Source organism: Mixophyes fleayi, chromosome 7 (assembly GCF_038048845.1).
Source record: "Mixophyes fleayi isolate aMixFle1 chromosome 7, aMixFle1.hap1, whole genome shotgun sequence".
Lineage (NCBI taxonomy): Eukaryota > Metazoa > Chordata > Amphibia > Anura > Limnodynastidae > Mixophyes > Mixophyes fleayi.
The window spans coordinates 87,461,769-87,479,826 of NC_134408.1; the positions used below are offsets into that span (position 1 = coordinate 87,461,769).

At 41.4% G+C, this 18,058-nt stretch overlaps 1 protein-coding gene across 3 annotated transcripts in view; it reads left to right on the top strand.

The window, feature by feature from the left end:
* Positions 1–18,058, top strand: part of LOC142097853 (voltage-gated delayed rectifier potassium channel KCNH8-like) — a 512,774-nt gene that overhangs the window by 373,156 nt on the left and 121,560 nt on the right. For all 3 annotated transcript variants that reach the window (XM_075180059.1, XM_075180060.1, XM_075180061.1), the window contains 3 exons: positions 2,662–2,908; positions 8,111–8,268; positions 10,214–10,406. In XM_075180059.1, coding sequence (XP_075036160.1) covers positions 2,662–2,908; positions 8,111–8,268; positions 10,214–10,406 — 598 coding nt within the window. The remainder of the gene's footprint in view (positions 1–2,661; positions 2,909–8,110; positions 8,269–10,213; positions 10,407–18,058) is intronic.

Genomic DNA, 18,058 nt, shown 5'->3' on the forward strand with positions numbered 1-18,058 from the left:
GGGGCTGTAATGAGAGCTATTGGGAGGGGGCTGAAATGAGAGCTATTTGGAGGGGGCTGTAATGAGAGCTATTGGGAGGGGGCTGCAATGAGAGCTATTGGGAGGGGGCCACAATGAGAGCTATTGGGAAGGGGCAGCAATGAGAGCTATTGGGAAGGGGCTGTAATAAGAGCTTATTGGGAGGGGGCCGCAATGAGAGCTATTTGGAGGGAGCCGCAATGAGATTTATTGGGAGGGGGCTGCAATGAGTGCTATTACAAGGGGCTTCAATGAGAGCTATTGGGAGGGGGCTGCAATAAGAGCTATTGTGAGGGGGCTGCAATGAGAGTTATTGTGAGGGGGCTGCAATGAGAGCTATTGGGAGGGGGCTGCAATGAGAGCTATTGGGAGGGGGCTGTAATGAGGGCTATTGCGAGGGGGCTGCAATGAGAGCTATTACGAGGGGGCTGCAATGAGAGCTATTGGGAGGGGGCTGCAATGAGAGCTATTGGGAGGGGGCTGCAATAAGAGCTATAGGAAGAGGGCCGCAATAAGAGCTACAAGGAAGAGGGCTGCAATGAGAGCTATAGGGAAGGGGCCGCAATGAGAACTATAGGGAAGGGTCTGCAATAAGAGATAAGGTTAACAATAGCACAATTTTTCTTTTTTTTTTTCCATGAACGATGACACTGTCCTTAATTCTAGACCATAAGGCCACCCCCTCCCCCCTTCCTCCCTGTCTTAAGTGTCCCGGGCCCCCCAAAGTCTTAATTCAGCTCTGGTGATCAGTGTTTTCACCCTTCCCAGCAGTGCACCAGCACTGAGAGCTGGCCGCTGACTTGGAGGGGCGGCAGTTGGCAGCTACTTGTCTATGAGGGAATAAAATTAGAGAGAAAGGGTTAATACATTCATTTGATAATGTAGGAGACTATTAACAGCATTAAAAACTTATTCAATAACAAAACCAACAATGTATTTCTACACAGTCTATTAAAATTAAACTCAAAAGCAGTGAACTTTTGCTTTAGATGCAATTGAGTTGTGATTTTGCACAATTTATGCTGGATCGGTTGGCTTCTATTTGATTTTCCAATGTATTTGTTAATTATTAGGACTGATAGAATCAACAAAACCATTCTAAATTATGGGATTCAACCTTCAGCATCACATCCTTAATCATTTTTCAAACATTTCCAGGCTCCATAGTATGTTGCAAGAATATGTCTTCATGAGTCCTAAAAATGAATGCTGGTCCTTGGTTTTATTTATTATTGTTTATGTAGCAACAGTCATATTACGCAGCACTGTACAGGGAATATATAATTATTCACATAAGTCCCTGCCCCATTGAAACGCAGGGTCCATTTTAGCAGTAACCTACCAATAAGGTTCTTGGATTGTGGGAGGAAACCGGAGTACCAAACCCAAGTGAACACTGAGAGAACAAGCTCCAGACAGAGAGGGAGCTGGTGAGAATCAAATCTCATTACCCCAGCACTGTGAGGTAGCAATGCTGACCACTGCACCACAGTTGTTGAGGATGTGTGAAGGATTATGTCACCAGTCAGAGGATGATGACAATATAGCAATCTTTATTGAACTGAGGACATGCATCATTAGACCATGATTGTAGTCTTTTAGGCTGTAAAGTCAGTATTGCACAAAGGTAACAGATTCACAGGAGCTGAGGATTGCACATTAGTAGTACAATATAACACACTGAAAACAGAATCACAAGAGTTGAGGATTGCAGACTGGTAGTAGGGTTACAGGAATTGAGAATTGTACATGGGTAACAAAGTCACAGTAGTTGAGGTTTACATACTAGTAGCAAAGTCAGAGTATCTGAGGATTACTCACTGGTGGAAAAGTCACAGTAGCTGATGATTTTACACTGGTAGCACTGTAACTGTAGCTGAAAATTGTACACTGGTAACAGAGTAACAGTAGCCAAAGACTGCACACAGGTATTCTCCAAACCAACATCAACAGCACAATCAAGTATAAATGAGCAGAAAAGGCTGTCCCTTTGGTACTAGAATGTGGTGTGAACGAAATAAGCAAAGCCAAAGGAATAAGAGATGGAGAATTGTCATACAATTCAAGATCATACACAGAGATGCAATCCTCATGGGCAAGGTTTAGAAAACTGGCAGAATGTGTGGACTCATGGTGACACACAAATGACAAAGTGTCAGGACTTCAGATAGCAGACTGGTATCGGGATACCCGGAAAGTGGAACAGGACCAGAATAGCAGAATTACAACTGTGGAACAGAATAAGTTCAACAATGATCTGTCCCTGATTATGAGGAAAGCCAAATAACAGGTGCAGTCTGTTAATTGCTGAACAGTGCACGAGGAGTTAATTAACTGCTAAGCTGCTGGAACAGCAGAAGTCTAAGGTAAGCAGCACTTCTAATGGGAGTACGGTATTACAAGTACAACACCACAGTCATTAGCGACCAAAGGATCAAGTCCTGCCTTAGGTTTAGGAGTTACCGCATTAAACTTATCTCTTTTGTCTCCCATGGTTCATGTCTAATGCTTGTTATGCTTTGTTTGAGAAAATGGATTTTAAGATGTATGAATATTCATTCTCTGCCTATAAATCTGAACATATTTTTTACTATCATGTTCACAGTTTCAAGGGTTTGACTTGTTTTCTTTTGTGTTCTGCAGAACGTGTTCGGTGAGAAATGCACAATTCCAGAATACAAGGTTGCTGCAATCCAGAAGTCACGCTTCATTCTACTACACTATGGCACTTTTAAAGCTGGCTGGGACTGGCTGATCCTTTTGGCCACTTTCTACGTTGCTGTGACAGTCCCTTACAATGTCTGCTTCGCCATCAATCGAGATGACAGCTCCTCATTTCGGAGCCCACCAAGTGTTAGCGACATCTTTGTTGAGATCCTTTTTATGCTTGGTATGATCATGGGGCAGATGATTGGGTGGATTTTGGTCATTGTTGTGTAATGTGTCTTAGCATTGCATGGTACTAATTAGAAATGAGTGCACTCCTTTGGCCCATTCCCATCTTCGCAATTCTGTGGCACAGCCAGGGGAGATTGGGAATTTAAAGTGTCCCTAGAAAACATTCTGAAAGTAGCCTCATGTAGGGGGTACAAAATTAACTGTAGACAGAGCTAAAACAAAAGTAAGCATGTTTTGGCACACTTTTATAGCTAACCATCAGCAGAGCCAGATTTAGACCTCATAGGGCCCTAGGCAGGATAAAGTTTTTGGGCCCCCTCCCTGAAACAATCCATAGCACTATATTTTTGCAGCCTACCATATACCCCTATAGTTAAGTAGATATGAAAGTATGTGCCACCGCCAAAGGAGGTGAGGGCGTGGCTTGCATCTTTGGGGGCGTACCTAACATGTGAAAAGAGCAAGGCCACCCTGCTGCAGAAAAAGGCACCCCTAAATAATTACCAAGCAGTCCCGTTTTTTTAAGTAGTTGGGTCAAAACAACTTAATAAATATTGAAGTCAGGGCAAAAATACTTACTTAAGTTGTTTGCAAAAATAATACGCATAATTCCAAGTATGTGCTCTTGTCACTTTTGTCCCTCTATCATCACACTGTGCCCCTTCATTGTCACTTTTGCCATTTTACAATATCACATGTGCCCTTTCACCATCACCTCTGTGCCCATCACCATCACCACCTCTGTGCCAATCACCATCACCACCTCTGTGCCCATCACCACCTCTGTGCCAATCACCATCACCATCACCACCTCTGTGCCCTTCACCATCACCACCTCTGTGCCCTTCACATCACCACTTCTGTGCCAATCACCATCACCACTTCTGTGCCAATCACCATCTCTGTGCCCTTCACCATCACCACCTCTGTGCCCATCACCACCTCTGTGCCTCTTCACCATCACCACCTCTGTGCCCTTCACCATCACCACTTCTGTGCCAATCACCATCACCACTTCTGTGCCAATCACCATCACCAATTCTGTGCCCCTTCACAATCAGCACCTCTGTGCCCTTCACCATCACCACCTCTGTGCCCATCACCACCTCTGTGCCTCTTCACCATCACCACCTCTGTGCCCTTCACCATCACCACTTCTGTGCCAATCACCATCACCACCTCTGTGCCTCTTCACCATCACCACCTCTGTGCCCATCACCACCTCTGTGCCTCTTCACCATCACCACCTCTGTGCCCTTCACCATCACCACCTCTGTGCCAATCACCATCACCACCTCTGTGCCAATCACCATCACCAATTCTGTGCCCCTTCACAATCAGCACCTCTGTGCCCTTCACCATCACCACCTCTGTGCCCATCACCACCTCTGTGCCAATCACCATCACCAATTCTGTGCCCCATCACCAATTCTGTGCCCCTTCACCACCTCGGTGCCAATCACTATCACCAATTCTGTGCCCCTTCACCATCACCACCTCTGTGCCCTTCACCATCACCACATCTGTGCCAATCACCATCACCACTTCTGTGCCAATCACCATCCAAGTATGTGCTCTTGTCACTTTTGTCCCTCTATCATCACACTGTGCCCCTTCATTGTCACTTTTGCCATTTTACAATATCACATGTGCCCTTTCACCATCACCTCTGTGCCCATCACCATCACCACCTCTGTGCCAATCACCATCACCACCTCTGTGCCCATCACCACCTCTGTGCCAATCACCATCACCATCACCACCTCTGTGCCCTTCACCATCACCACCTCTGTGCCCTTCACATCACCACTTCTGTGCCAATCACCATCACCACTTCTGTGCCAATCACCATCTCTGTGCCCTTCACCATCACCACCTCTGTGCCCATCACCACCTCTGTGCCTCTTCACCATCACCACCTCTGTGCCCTTCACCATCACCACTTCTGTGCCAATCACCATCACCACTTCTGTGCCAATCACCATCACCAATTCTGTGCCCCTTCACAATCAGCACCTCTGTGCCCTTCACCATCACCACCTCTGTGCCCATCACCACCTCTGTGCCTCTTCACCATCACCACCTCTGTGCCCTTCACCATCACCACTTCTGTGCCAATCACCATCACCACCTCTGTGCCTCTTCACCATCACCACCTCTGTGCCCATCACCACCTCTGTGCCTCTTCACCATCACCACCTCTGTGCCCTTCACCATCACCACCTCTGTGCCCATCACCACCTCTGTGCCAATCACCATCACCAATTCTGTGCCCCATCACCAATTCTGTGCCCCTTCACCACCTCGGTGCCAATCACTATCACCAATTCTGTGCCCCTTCACCATCACCACCTCTGTGCCCTTCACCATCACCACATCTGTGCCAATCACCATCACCACTTCTGTGCCAATCACCATCTCTGTGCCCTTCACCATCACCACCTCTGTGCCCATCACCACCTCTGTGCCCATCACCACTTCTGTGCCCCTTCACCATCACCACCTCTGTCCATCCGTTGTTTTACTTACCTTTCTATTGCCTTTCTTCTCCGGTGCGCTGCTCCTCCTCGGTCAGTCCAGATTTTAAAAAAAAATTGGGTCCCGGCAGCCTCTCCTCCTCTCTCTATCACTGAGACACTGAGAGGAGAAGAGGCTGCCGGGACCCGATTTGCGGCACCCGACCCCCCCTCCCCCGATTCGTGGCACCCGACCCCCCCTCCCCCGATTCGCGGCACCCGACCCCCCCCCCTCCCCCAACCCGTGCGGGGGGGTGCCGCGAGTCGGGGGAGGGGCTGAATTTTTTTTTTTCAATTGCTCCTGTCCCCCCCAGCTGTGCCCCCCGAGAGCCGCTAGGCCCTAGGCGGGTGCCTAGGTTGCCTAGCGGTAAATCCGGCCCTGGCCATCAGTGATAGGTGAGACCAATGCAATCCGCCATGGTAGGCAGTGTCACAGCAACATTAGGCGGAGCCTGCTAACACAGAAGTAGCTAAAGCATTCCACTGATGGGTGGAGCAAAGTCAGCGCACTAGTGAGTGTAATGCACACATTGGTTATGTGAGTGGTGCTGCTTAATCCAGCAGCAGGGCGTTTTCAGGAATACAAAGTGATAGTAGTCTGGAAAGTCCTTGCTGATGCATGAAGTCCTGTCACTATAAGATAGATCATTCTCACTGGGGACTCATCCACTGTCCACCGCCCATTAGTGTTAAAATCTCACTAGCAGTATAAAAGAAAAAAATAAATCACATTGTCTCAGCCTACCTGTACCTAAAACTTTAGGGTTCCAGCCATAGTAGCTACTTACCTGGCCCAGGTCACTGATTTCAGCCTAATTTTTCTTCTGCTTCAATTGCATGTCATAGGCTCCCGCTTTCCTCCACTTCAATGGAACAGACCACAGGCCCCACGATCAGCACCATAGAAAGCGTTCCTTGAGCCCCAGTAATCCTATGTGATGGGAACCTGCAATTGGGGGGTGGAGTTGTCATTCTCCTTCTTTCTCCTCCTCTTTTTTTCAAAGTCTGAATACACTCATTGCCAGGATCAGACTGTATCAGCAGCACCACCAGTATTGGAGGAACTAGTTGATTCTCTCCTTCCATCACTGCCACATAGTTGAACTTCTTGCATAAGCTAACAATATAGGTAAATATAGGTAAAAATTCCAATAGATTAAGCACTTTTTCAGTTTAAATGTAAAATATATTAAATAAATTGCACTTACAAATTTGTTTTACAAACAAACTTTGGAAAACTTGCACCTGCCTTCCCCACCATGTCCCAGGATAACCGGGTAAGGATGCTTCTTTACTTGGTTAACCTGAGACATTTTATTTTATGTATTTAATATATTTGCAAGATATTTTATATATTTTCCAATAAACCATTTGAACAAGTGATCTAATGGACGTTTCACCTTTCATAGTGTACAAGTTATTGATTTGTGCAAGAAGTCATACAGCTCTGCAAAGGAGAAGTCAAAGCAAGGGTTCTGCAGAGCTACAAATTATCATGTAGTGCATTTATTTGGTTTCTTTTTTTCGGATTTGTATCAGCCCATTCAATATTTCTGATCTGAGGAAGAGGATTGGGCTTGTGTCTTCCAGACACTTTTAAATTCCCTTAGCACTTACCTATAAATTGCCTTATGTGCTGGCTGTCTTGATGCTAAATAAAAACCATATACAAGTTTAATCAATAATAATTAAAAGCAAAAAAAACAAAACTGTATTTATTCCTCAAGGAAAATAAATTGTCCTGCTTACAGAGGACTCACATTTTGCTTCCAAATATAACAAAAAGTATATAATTTCTGTGTTGTCTCTTAGAATTCGCTAAATCCTAAAAGTAACTCAAAATTCACAATCAAAGTAAATGTTTTGCTGCCAGAATAAATTAATAATACATTGTGCAGAAGGTAATGCATACTCTGACAGTGGGAACTATGTTGTTGGCAGTCCTTGAAAATAGATGTATGTGTTATGCATATTCTTACAACAACTGCCTTTATATAATACATCCAAAAGTGTGTTTGGATGTTTATCAAGTCCTGGGCATCTCTCCCAATGAAAATTAAAAAGCCTATTCATTTTACTCTATTCCGTAAAAACAAACAACATTATCATGTATTAAATATCTGTTCCATGGGCATACTGGATCCCTGTTGAGCTGTCCTTTTAGCTTGTCAGTTTAAGAGCTGGGTTAGTCTCGAGTAAATGTTCATTCACAAAAAATACTGTATCTAAATATTTAAGTGACCTGTGGAACCAATGTCCTGGGGAGAAGAATGTATTGAAGGTTTCCCTGTCGATATTCACAGATGGGCTAATGGCAGAGCCCGTGTTTCATATGCAGACATCTTTTCAATTATTTATTGAGCCAAACTACATTTTAAGAAATCAGTGGGAGGAAGAAAATGACTTTGGGATAAGAAATGTGTCAAATATTTGATAGCATGTGGGTCAAATTATAAGGTAGTAAGTGTTGAGAAATAACAATGACATCTTGAAATGTATTCAAAGCAGTAGCTGCAGCAGAGAACTCTGACATATTGTATTGTAGGTGTCCATCCAGAAGTACGTTGGCATACATTTAAGAGACCAAAATATCTGGATTTTTTTTCCATTGTTTCTCCTGATCTTAATCACTTTCTCTCTCTCTCTCTCTCTCTCTCTCTCTCTCTCTCTCTCTCTAGATATTTTGTTGAATTTTCGGACAACATACGTCAGCAAGTCTGGTCAGGTGGTGTACGACCCCCGCTCTATTTGTGTGCACTATGCAACCACATGGTTCTTTGTGGACCTCATTGCTGCCCTTCCCTTTGATCTGCTCTATGCATTTAGTGTCAATGTGGTAAGTAGACCTGCTGATCTTTGGTGAGGTCTTTTCTACCTCCATACAAACTGTACATTTTCATGGCTATTAAGAGCATTCTAGATTGTACTAAGTCATTTATTGCTTGAAAACAAACATACCCTAAGAAAAGAGAGAAAAATAGAAATGAAATAATGGAAGTCCAGTAAGCATGTACATTAACTCACAGTTGCAATATTCAAAGCTGCAGCTTTTTCTGTCACTGACCTTAGATATAGAGCCTGATGCTGGGAGTTGCTCACATCACAATTGTGCCCCAAATCGCAGGTGAAATTGCGCTCACTAAAAAAGCCACAATTGCGGACATACATAAAGCTGCAAGATATGTACAAGTCTGTACCAGTAGCATATGCTGCCGGTTTACACGAGACACACAGCACATACATTTACACACATGTTGATAACCATTTGTTTTGTTTGCAAAATATGGATTAACTATATGGCATCAATAAAACTTCATAACTTTGTTATACAAGATAAACAATTCCCAGTCATACATAAAAAACTTGTTTAAACACTCACACAAACACATAATATATGCACATGCAACGTGGAAAGCACCTATCAGGGTCAGTGGACCAATAACAAACAGCCAATCACAAGCGGTTTGCTATTTCTGGCAACCATTATCATCATCATCCACTATTTGCACCAACCCTTGACCACCCATAAATAATACGGCTTGGACTAGCATATATGCTCTGTGAATAAAATAAGAAAGAAAATGTTGCCTCCAGTAAAAGCACACATACTACAGAGATAATCAGAATACGCTCATCTGTAATAATGATGCTCCACTGTGTCTCCTAAATCTTTGCTTCGTATACCGAGAGATGATCACATAGAACCAATAGAAAAAACACATAATAGAGCAATATTGCTTTTTTCAACACCATGTGCTTAATAAGTACCAGAAAATCTTGTTTTTGTAGCACATTTCCAAGAACCATTTATGTATATCCTTTAACACCACCAAAGATTTGTGACAAATCACTCCACTATTCACCAGTGATTAAAGTAGAAATTTCTAACATACCAACATTTAAATCCAAAAGTGCATATCTCATCATAATTAGGACTTCTTTGTAGCTCCAGAAATCTTCTTTGGTAAACTTTGTTACATATATTGGTGATTTCCACAAAAAAAATTATATAGGAAAAAACATAGTGTGATATCCTTAGAAACATTTATTCATAACAAAATCTAAAAATATTGCATGTACATCATCATCATCATCAACAACAACATTTATTTATATAGCGCCAGCAAATCCTGTAGCGCTTTACAATTGGAATCAAATAGTAATAAAAAATACTAGGTAATAGAGACAGACATACAGGTAAGAGGGCCCTGCTCGCAAGCTTACAATCTATGGGACAAATAGACTTGACATAAACACTTATCTGTTCCCAGATATAACAGGTAAAACTCTGGAACAGCATGAAGACTTTACATAGCTCTAAAAATCCATACGCTTCCTTTTCTGATAGAGGGATGAGGCCAGAAAGTTATCCCCTATGTGCATTGTGTCCTGGTCTGCATCTGTTTGCAGTTGCATGAACATGCCTTTACTGTACTTGGCCCATGTAAGAATGGCCACTCCCTCTCCCATCCCGCCTCTCCAGAATCACGAAAATCTTCATAGGCGCATATGCATGTGCCAACGTTTCTGGGCATGAGCAGAGCAATTTCACACAAAATATGTTAAAACAAACTGGCATAGTACTCACTCTGCATCAGGCCCATAGTTTCCAATTTCTGACTTCTGACATTTTCAGATTTCATTGTGTTCCCTTAAAGACCTAAGTAATAAAAACCGAACCACAATAGAATAATGGGCTGTACTTGAATACTCTGCCGCTAACTCCATGTTATATTCCTTTAAATGCTGCCATAAAGTCTCAATCTTGTTGTCTTCCTCAGTATTTTGGAGTTCATCTGTTGAAGACAGTCCGTCTATTGCGACTTCTCCGTTTACTCCAAAAGCTGGATCGCTATTCGCAGTACAGTGCAGTGGTACTGACCCTTCTCATGTCTATGTTTGCATTACTTGCCCACTGGATGGCCTGTGTTTGGTACTTCATTGGACAGAAAGAGATTGAAGTCAACGAGATTGGTGAGTGGTACCAAGGAACATATGTCTGAGCTTAAGACTTACTCTCAACAAACATAGAATAATCAGTATAGTTTTTCTGTCAAAGGAATACATAAGTCATTTGACCTATTGGTCTTCCCTTCTCATTTGCCAACAGAACCTATATGATCATTGGTCTTTTCAGAGCCTTTATTGCATTAGCCCGTCATCTCTAGCAGTAATGGATTGCATGAGTTTTAGACCTCAGTGAATGGCAGCCTTTGTGCAGACGTCTTTCTGTCAATCACATCCTTGTAGTGAAGCCCAATCCTGCATCACTCTAAAAATATTATCTGAACTATAAAATATGAAGATTGAAATTTATTTTTAATTATGATTATATTGTGTATAAGTGTGTTAGCTCCTTCAGTAGGATAAAATTATACCATTTTCAGTCAATGTGTAATAGAATTTTAAATTCCCAATCTGGTTGCTTAAAGGTAGGTTGTAATCATTAGGGGCAAGCACACAGTTTCTATGGAATTTTATAATGGAAACCTTTACAGAGACAAATATGATTTTAATAGGTGTCATTTCAACTTTGCTGGTGTGGTCTTCTGCTGCTGTAGCTCATTCACTTGAAGGTTTAACTTGCTGTGCATTCATAGACAGCCTTCTGCATACCACTGTTCTAAGGCATGGTTAGTTACGTTGCTGTGGCCTTCCTGTTAGCTGGAGCCAGCCATTCTATTCTGACCTCTCTTATTAACAAGGCGTTTTCACCCACAGAACTGCTGCCTACTGGATGATTTTGGTTTTACGCACCATTCTCTGTAAACTTTAGAGACTGCTGTGCGTAAAAATAAAAGGAAATCAAGCAGTGTCTGAGATACTCAGATCACCCCTTATGGCGCTAAAAATCATTACAAAGTCAGTTAGATCACATTTCTTCCCCATTCAGGTGTCTGGTCTGAACAACAGCTGAACTGCTTGACTATGTCAGCAGGCATTGAGTTTCTGCTACATAATTGGCTGATTAGATACTTGAATTAACAAGCAGGTGTACAGGTGCACCTAATAAAGCGGCAACTGAGTGTATGTGGATGATTTTGAAATCCAGATACCATCTCTCAGTAGTAGGAGTTTAGACTTAGAGGAGAGAGAAACGCACAGTGTTGGTAAACCTCATATATAAATAAGGTAGCTTGAGGCAGAAATATTTTGGGGGTTGGGGAAGGGGAATAAAGTGAATCAGTTTAAAAATGTTACATGTTTACTGCCAGTGTCTTAAATATTGATTCTCAGGATAAAGTAGCTTAAAGTAAACTAAATAATAATTAATTGCTACTAATCATTGATCTCTTGTGACACATTGTAAAGTTTGTCAATTTGAACACAGTTTAGTTAATTAGTGGTGCAGACAGATTAATAGACTTATCTCAAAATTCATATTTTGGGGTATAAAGTGTTGAGACAAGGTGTTTGTGAACTCAAGCCAAAGATAACAAATTGCTATGTATCTACATAGTGTAATCAGGTGGTCATTGTATCCCTTCAAATTTTAATTTTCCCCGTGTTCTGATAAATGGCCCTAAAGGTGCCCATGCACACAATTGTTTGCAAATTGGGCTCAAAAAGATTACTGATCCTGATCAACATCGAAAAGAATTGTTAAGATGTCAAGCATTAGGCTAGCTACACACTGCAGAAATTTTCTCCCAATGTGTTATCTATAACAATTTTACCAACTGAGAAAAAAAGTCCCGATCAACATGCTGATCCATGTGTACACACTATACACGTTTTACAAGATTTACCTTGAGATCTGTGCTCTTCATCTGTCATAACCATTGGCTGAAAAGATCATGGGGTAAATTTATCAAGCTGCAAGTTTCCGGTGGGTTTGAAAAGTGGAGATGTTGCATATAGCAGCCAATTAGATTCTAGCTATCATTTTCTACATTTTGAATGTACTAAATAATGGTAACTAGAATCTGATTGGATACCCCCATATATCTGTAAACCCTATGGCGATCTTGATCGTGAGTGCATACACACTGCAGAATTGGAACAACATTGTTCCATTACTGAACGAGATTTTCAAGTCAGTTTGAAAATCTCGATCAACGATTTCATGCGCTTTGACATGACAATCGTTCATCATTTCAGTGTACATGCTAATGCGATATCGGGCCAAACTATCGCTTATTGTCTGATTGACCCAATAATCGGCTGAAATCACTGTAGTGTGTATCTAGCTTTTAGGCTGGGTAAACACTTCAGAATTTTCCAACCAATGTGCTATCTACCATGATTGTACCAGTGACTGGAAAAAAAAATGTACACACTATACATGTTCCAAAAGATTTACTTTCAGATCTGTGCTCTTCAACTGTCATAACCATTGGCTGAAAATATCATGACTCTGTAAACTCTATGGAGATCCTGATTGTGAGTGCATATACACTGGAGGATTGGAAGAACGTCATTGCATAGCTGAATGAGTTTATAGTTCTGCTGAACAATCAAATCAAACAATGATTTGTGCTTTGGAGCAATCCTCATTCATCGCTGGAGCGTACACACTAATGCAATATGGGGCCAAAAGAGTAGTTTATCGTTTGATTGACCCAGTACTTGGCTGAAAACACTAGTGTGTACCCAACATTAGATTCATGGCAAATTCAGTCGGACAAGGCAGTCATTTCCCAACTGCACTAATTGTGCTCTCTAGCACCAAACTGTTAAACAGGGTAAACACTGCAGGTTTTTCACCCAAGTATTGTGCCAATCAAGCGATAAATAACTGTTAGGCCCATTATCGCATTAGTGTTTATGCTCCCACAATCATGTTTTATTGTACAAACGCACATTGTATCGTTTGATTTTTTAAACTCTGGAGTGTGTATGCACTCAGGACCAGCAGATCTCTATGGCATTTACAAAGTCATAATCTTTTTAGCAGATGGTTATGACAGATTAAGAGCACAGATCTGAAGGTAAATTTTGTAGGTGTGTACACATGAATCGACATGCTCAACTGAACTTTCAATCTTTGGTAAAAATTGTTACAGATATCTCATGGGGAGAAATTTTCTGTAGCATGTGCCCAGCTTAGACTTTTCAAATCTGACAGATATCTGACACTGGGTAGGATATGCATCACCGTGGAATAGTCCATGTGAACATTACACTACCCTAGTTTGCATGTCTCAGCAGGCATAGCTTGTTTGTCATGTCTAATAGTCATAGCTTAACAAACAGTATATTGGCCGTAACTTAGGCACAGTACACACAAGACATTGAAAAACAACACCTGTTAATATCTAAATGTATATCCTTGTACTTTGTTTGTCTTTTTTTTTTTGTTTTTTTTTCCATTAAAATTATTTTTATTTAAATTTTTTATATTATTAAAAAACCTTAACAACAATAAACTAAAGCTACATCCATGCAGAGATAGCAATAATGTCATATACCGTAATTAAACTTATAATATCTAATCATTTTGTAAATTAGAAAATATTAGTAATTAAACATGCAATGTAAAAATAAAGAAAACATCTTAATAAAATGTACGTGAAGTGTCTTTAGTCACCAAGAATAGTATTCATCTTTTCAAAATAAGTATTTAGACCTATAATGTTGAATATTAAAATATTAATTGCTAGATGTCTGCCCAGGGTACAGTTCCTAATAGAGATCTACCTATCTCAGCCCATCCGTAACATAAGGAGAAATTCTCCACCGGTAACAAATTTTCTCATATTTATTAATCAAATTACGGCTACTATACATAAACCGTTCATGTCCTACTGTATCATTTATCAATCCAGCCCTTTAGAATAAGTCCATCCGGAGCCATCCATCTCCTGGCAATGATCACTTTTGCTAACATAAACAGGGTTGTGACAAATAATCTAATAAATCTATGTTTATTTTTATCCAGACCCGGGCCAAATAAACATAATCTCTGATTAATGGAGTATATTCCCACATCCAACTGTATTACACATTTTCCCACCTCCTGCCAAAAGGAGGACACCACTAGGCAGCTCCATATCATATGCCAATAGTCCTCTCCTGCACTCCCACATCTGAAGCAAAGAACAACCTGTCTCTCATCAAACCTGGAGAGTTTGAGGGGAGTGAACTATGCCCTATGCAGGAAGAAAAATTAAATTTGACGAAATCTGGCAGAGACAGTGACTTGATAAGAACTTTCCAGCAAATTTCCCCAAGCCTTATCATTAATCTCTTCTAGGTCAGCTTCCCATGTGTGTTGTAATCTCTGAAGTCTGTCTATACCCTCTTTTTCCAAGAGATTTGAATAGATAGATGAGATTTGGTGTTTTGTGCCTAGTCTCTCTAATTGTACCCGCAGGGAGTCTGCAAGGGAATTCGGGTTAGGCCCCCCACAACTCTGAGACCAAGGCTTGTCTAGTTGCAAGTATCTAAAGGAATAATTTCAAGGTAATCTGTACAATTTATGAGGTTGTTTAAAGGAGTGTAATTCTCTGTCTACATGCAATTGCCCAAGGTAAAGGATGTTTTATGAGCGCTAGGCCTCATCTCGCCCCATTTTTACCAGTTCACTAAAATCTGGATTTTACCACGAAGCAGTATTAGGATCGTAACCAGATTTACTTGTAATTTTATGTGAAGCCCGCCAAATCCTTGCCAGGGGAGGGTCACCTATAGATCGTCTACAAGCCAGAAGAAACTAGGCTCGAGAGTGCCTAGAGCTGTTTCAGAAATTAGAAGATCATGAAGGTCCAAAACTCCACTAGACCGTAGAGTATGTCCTTGTGTAATAGTCCCTAGAGAATGCCTATGTGTGCAAACCTTTAGAGAATGCCCATGTGTACTAGTACAGGCCTGACCAACCTGTGGCTCTCCAGATGCTGTGAAGCTACAAGTCCCAGCATGCCCTGCCAGCTGTCAACTGGCTATCCACTGGCAAAGCATGCTGGGGCCTGTAGTTTCACCACATATGGAGAGCCACAGGTTGGCCAGGCCTGCACTAGTCCTTAGAGAATGTACATGTATATGAGTTCTTAGAGAATGGCCATATGTATGATTCCTAAGAGGACATGTTACATTAAGTGAAAATTAGATGACTGTTTTTTTCACATCGACAGTGCAATAAATCTATTTGTTTATAGACATCATTATTAATAGCAGCGTTAAATTATAATGTTTTATTTCATTCAATTTAATTTCGTTCATTTTAATGCATAGGCTGTTAATAGCTTAATAAATGCCATGCACTTGTGGGACAAAATTGAAATTAGAAATGGTTACATAATAATTCAGCAAAAAGATACCTAGTGCAATCATTTTATATTTTATCCACATTAGCACAGATAAGTGAATCAAAGTAGTTCGACGAATGAGTCAATCATATTGTTCACAGGGCAACTTATTAAAAACACACTGATAATATATTTATGGATTTTTTAATATTTTCTAAACCCGTCTGTGGCTCTGATCCATGACATCTGGATAAAATAGCCTCCAAAATCCTGCTGTCCAATGTAAAGTCAATAACTGTTTGAATTTTATAGCCCAGCTCTGCATGGACTTGAAAGGAGAACAAAGTCACAAATTAGAAAGGGTTAGAAAAAAGGCCCAATACATATTTTAATGGCTAAGATAATTCTGCTTCCTAATAACAGAACAGCTATCAGTGCTTCTCACACAGCTGCACAGAATTTGCAATTATGCCAAAATCAGCTTCAAACAGCAGAAAAAAGCAGAGCCAGTTATGTTTGAAGGTCCTTAGGGAGGGCATATCAGAGGTCTACAGAATGCAAACATTTGCATTCCCATATAGTCGCAAAAGCTGGATACTGGAACGTATGCCTTGCGGCGATGTTAGCAGGGGTGGAACTGGCGTGGTTACTGCATTCTGGGTCAGGAACGCCTGTTGCATGCTATAAAAAAGGATATGCTCACTAGTTGCTTGTGTTTTAATTTGTTGTTAACACATACTTTCTTTTCAGGACCACAGTAATGATACAATGGCTAGCAGATAGTAGTCCTACCTCTTGTGCTAACTAAAAGAAGGGTCACAATGGTTACTGTTACAGGATGGACCACCTATGCCACTCTGTCTGTTGTTGCTGGGAACCGGCTGGACTTACTTTGCCATGGTTCCCTTTCTTTATCCCAATTGCAACCTCTAACTGCATTAGTAGGGCTTAAGCTGCTGCCACCACTGGACTCTTTAACGGCATCCAGAACTGCATTCCTTCTGGGGACCTGTCGCTGCTAGTGTACCCCCTTTCTGGTGTACCTGAGCTAGTAAGATCAGGGTTGCTGTGGATGGATCCCCCCTGACCTATCACACTGGCCAAAGCTGCTGGGTAGCGGGCAAAGCGGTGGTACTGGAAAGCCATTCCAAACCTCAGAACATTTGGAAATGGACTAGTTTTGGGTCTAATCTGTAGGTCACAGGAAATACAGCAGGGAATAAGTTCTCAAAGCAGGATCTTGAAGCAAGTGATGTTTATTAGCTACAGTGTCCTGACAGTCCACACTGGTTGAAGGTCCCAGTGATCAGGAAATCAGATGGAACAATAATGATAAATTTCAATACAAACCAGTGCTGTTTTATACAGTTTTGGACACAGCCTAGCAGGAGTAAGCTAGTCCCCTGAACTCTTTGCTGGCCCCAAGAAGTATGAGTTATTTTTAGCATCAGTATGCAATATGTTTCCCCAAACATGGATTTAAAGGCAATTTATACTTAACAAAGATTACACTTATCTGTGATATCCTACATCACATGCTGTTTACAATGTTCAGACAGGTTCTAACACTCTGGACAAAAGACCACTCCGGAACACCAGTAATGACCTCCTGTGGTGCATTTTGACTAAAAAGGACATGTTGGTTATTCACATGAATATACTTAATTAGCCTTAATGAGGACTTCCTTTCAAAGCTACACAACAGACTCCTCAAATAAATGCTCATTGCATCACACATATACATCAGAAATGAATGCAATTCCTACACAGAAATATAACACAATATAATAACATAAGTACATTTCTAATGCACAGTATCAAGAATCAGTACATTTGCAAAAATATAAATTGGCACACTGTGCTAATAATTTAAATATATTATTACAATAACTCCTTTATAGGTGATCCAGCCACAGTTACAACAGATCTTGAATGGTTTTTGCCATGTTTATTGATGCAGATCTTTCAAGAATTTGCACACTTCAAGTTTATATTATTGTCCTGTAGCAGATGCAATGGTGTATTTTCAAGTCATCATATTAAGTTCATGTGTGTGATGTTATGGTTTGCATTTAGTTTTAGTAATCTGAGCTGTGGCTAGACATATGGCAAAAATTTGGCAGCGAATGTGCATGTGAACATACAGAATATCTCTGTATACTAGGGGTGAGCGGGTTTGGATTTTCGAAATCCGAACACCCCCGAACAGTGCCGATCCGAGCCTGATCCGAGCACTGTTCGGGTATTCCCGCCGATCGCAAAACTCAGAACGAGGCAAAACGTCATCATCCCGCCGTCGGATCTCGCGAGATCCGGATTCATATTATTCCCCCGCTTGCCGCCGCCATCTTTACTCGGGCATTGGAGAGGGAAGAGGGAGGGTGTGTTAGTGGTGTCCTCTGTCCTGCTCATTAGTGGTGCTGTCATGTGCTCTGTCCT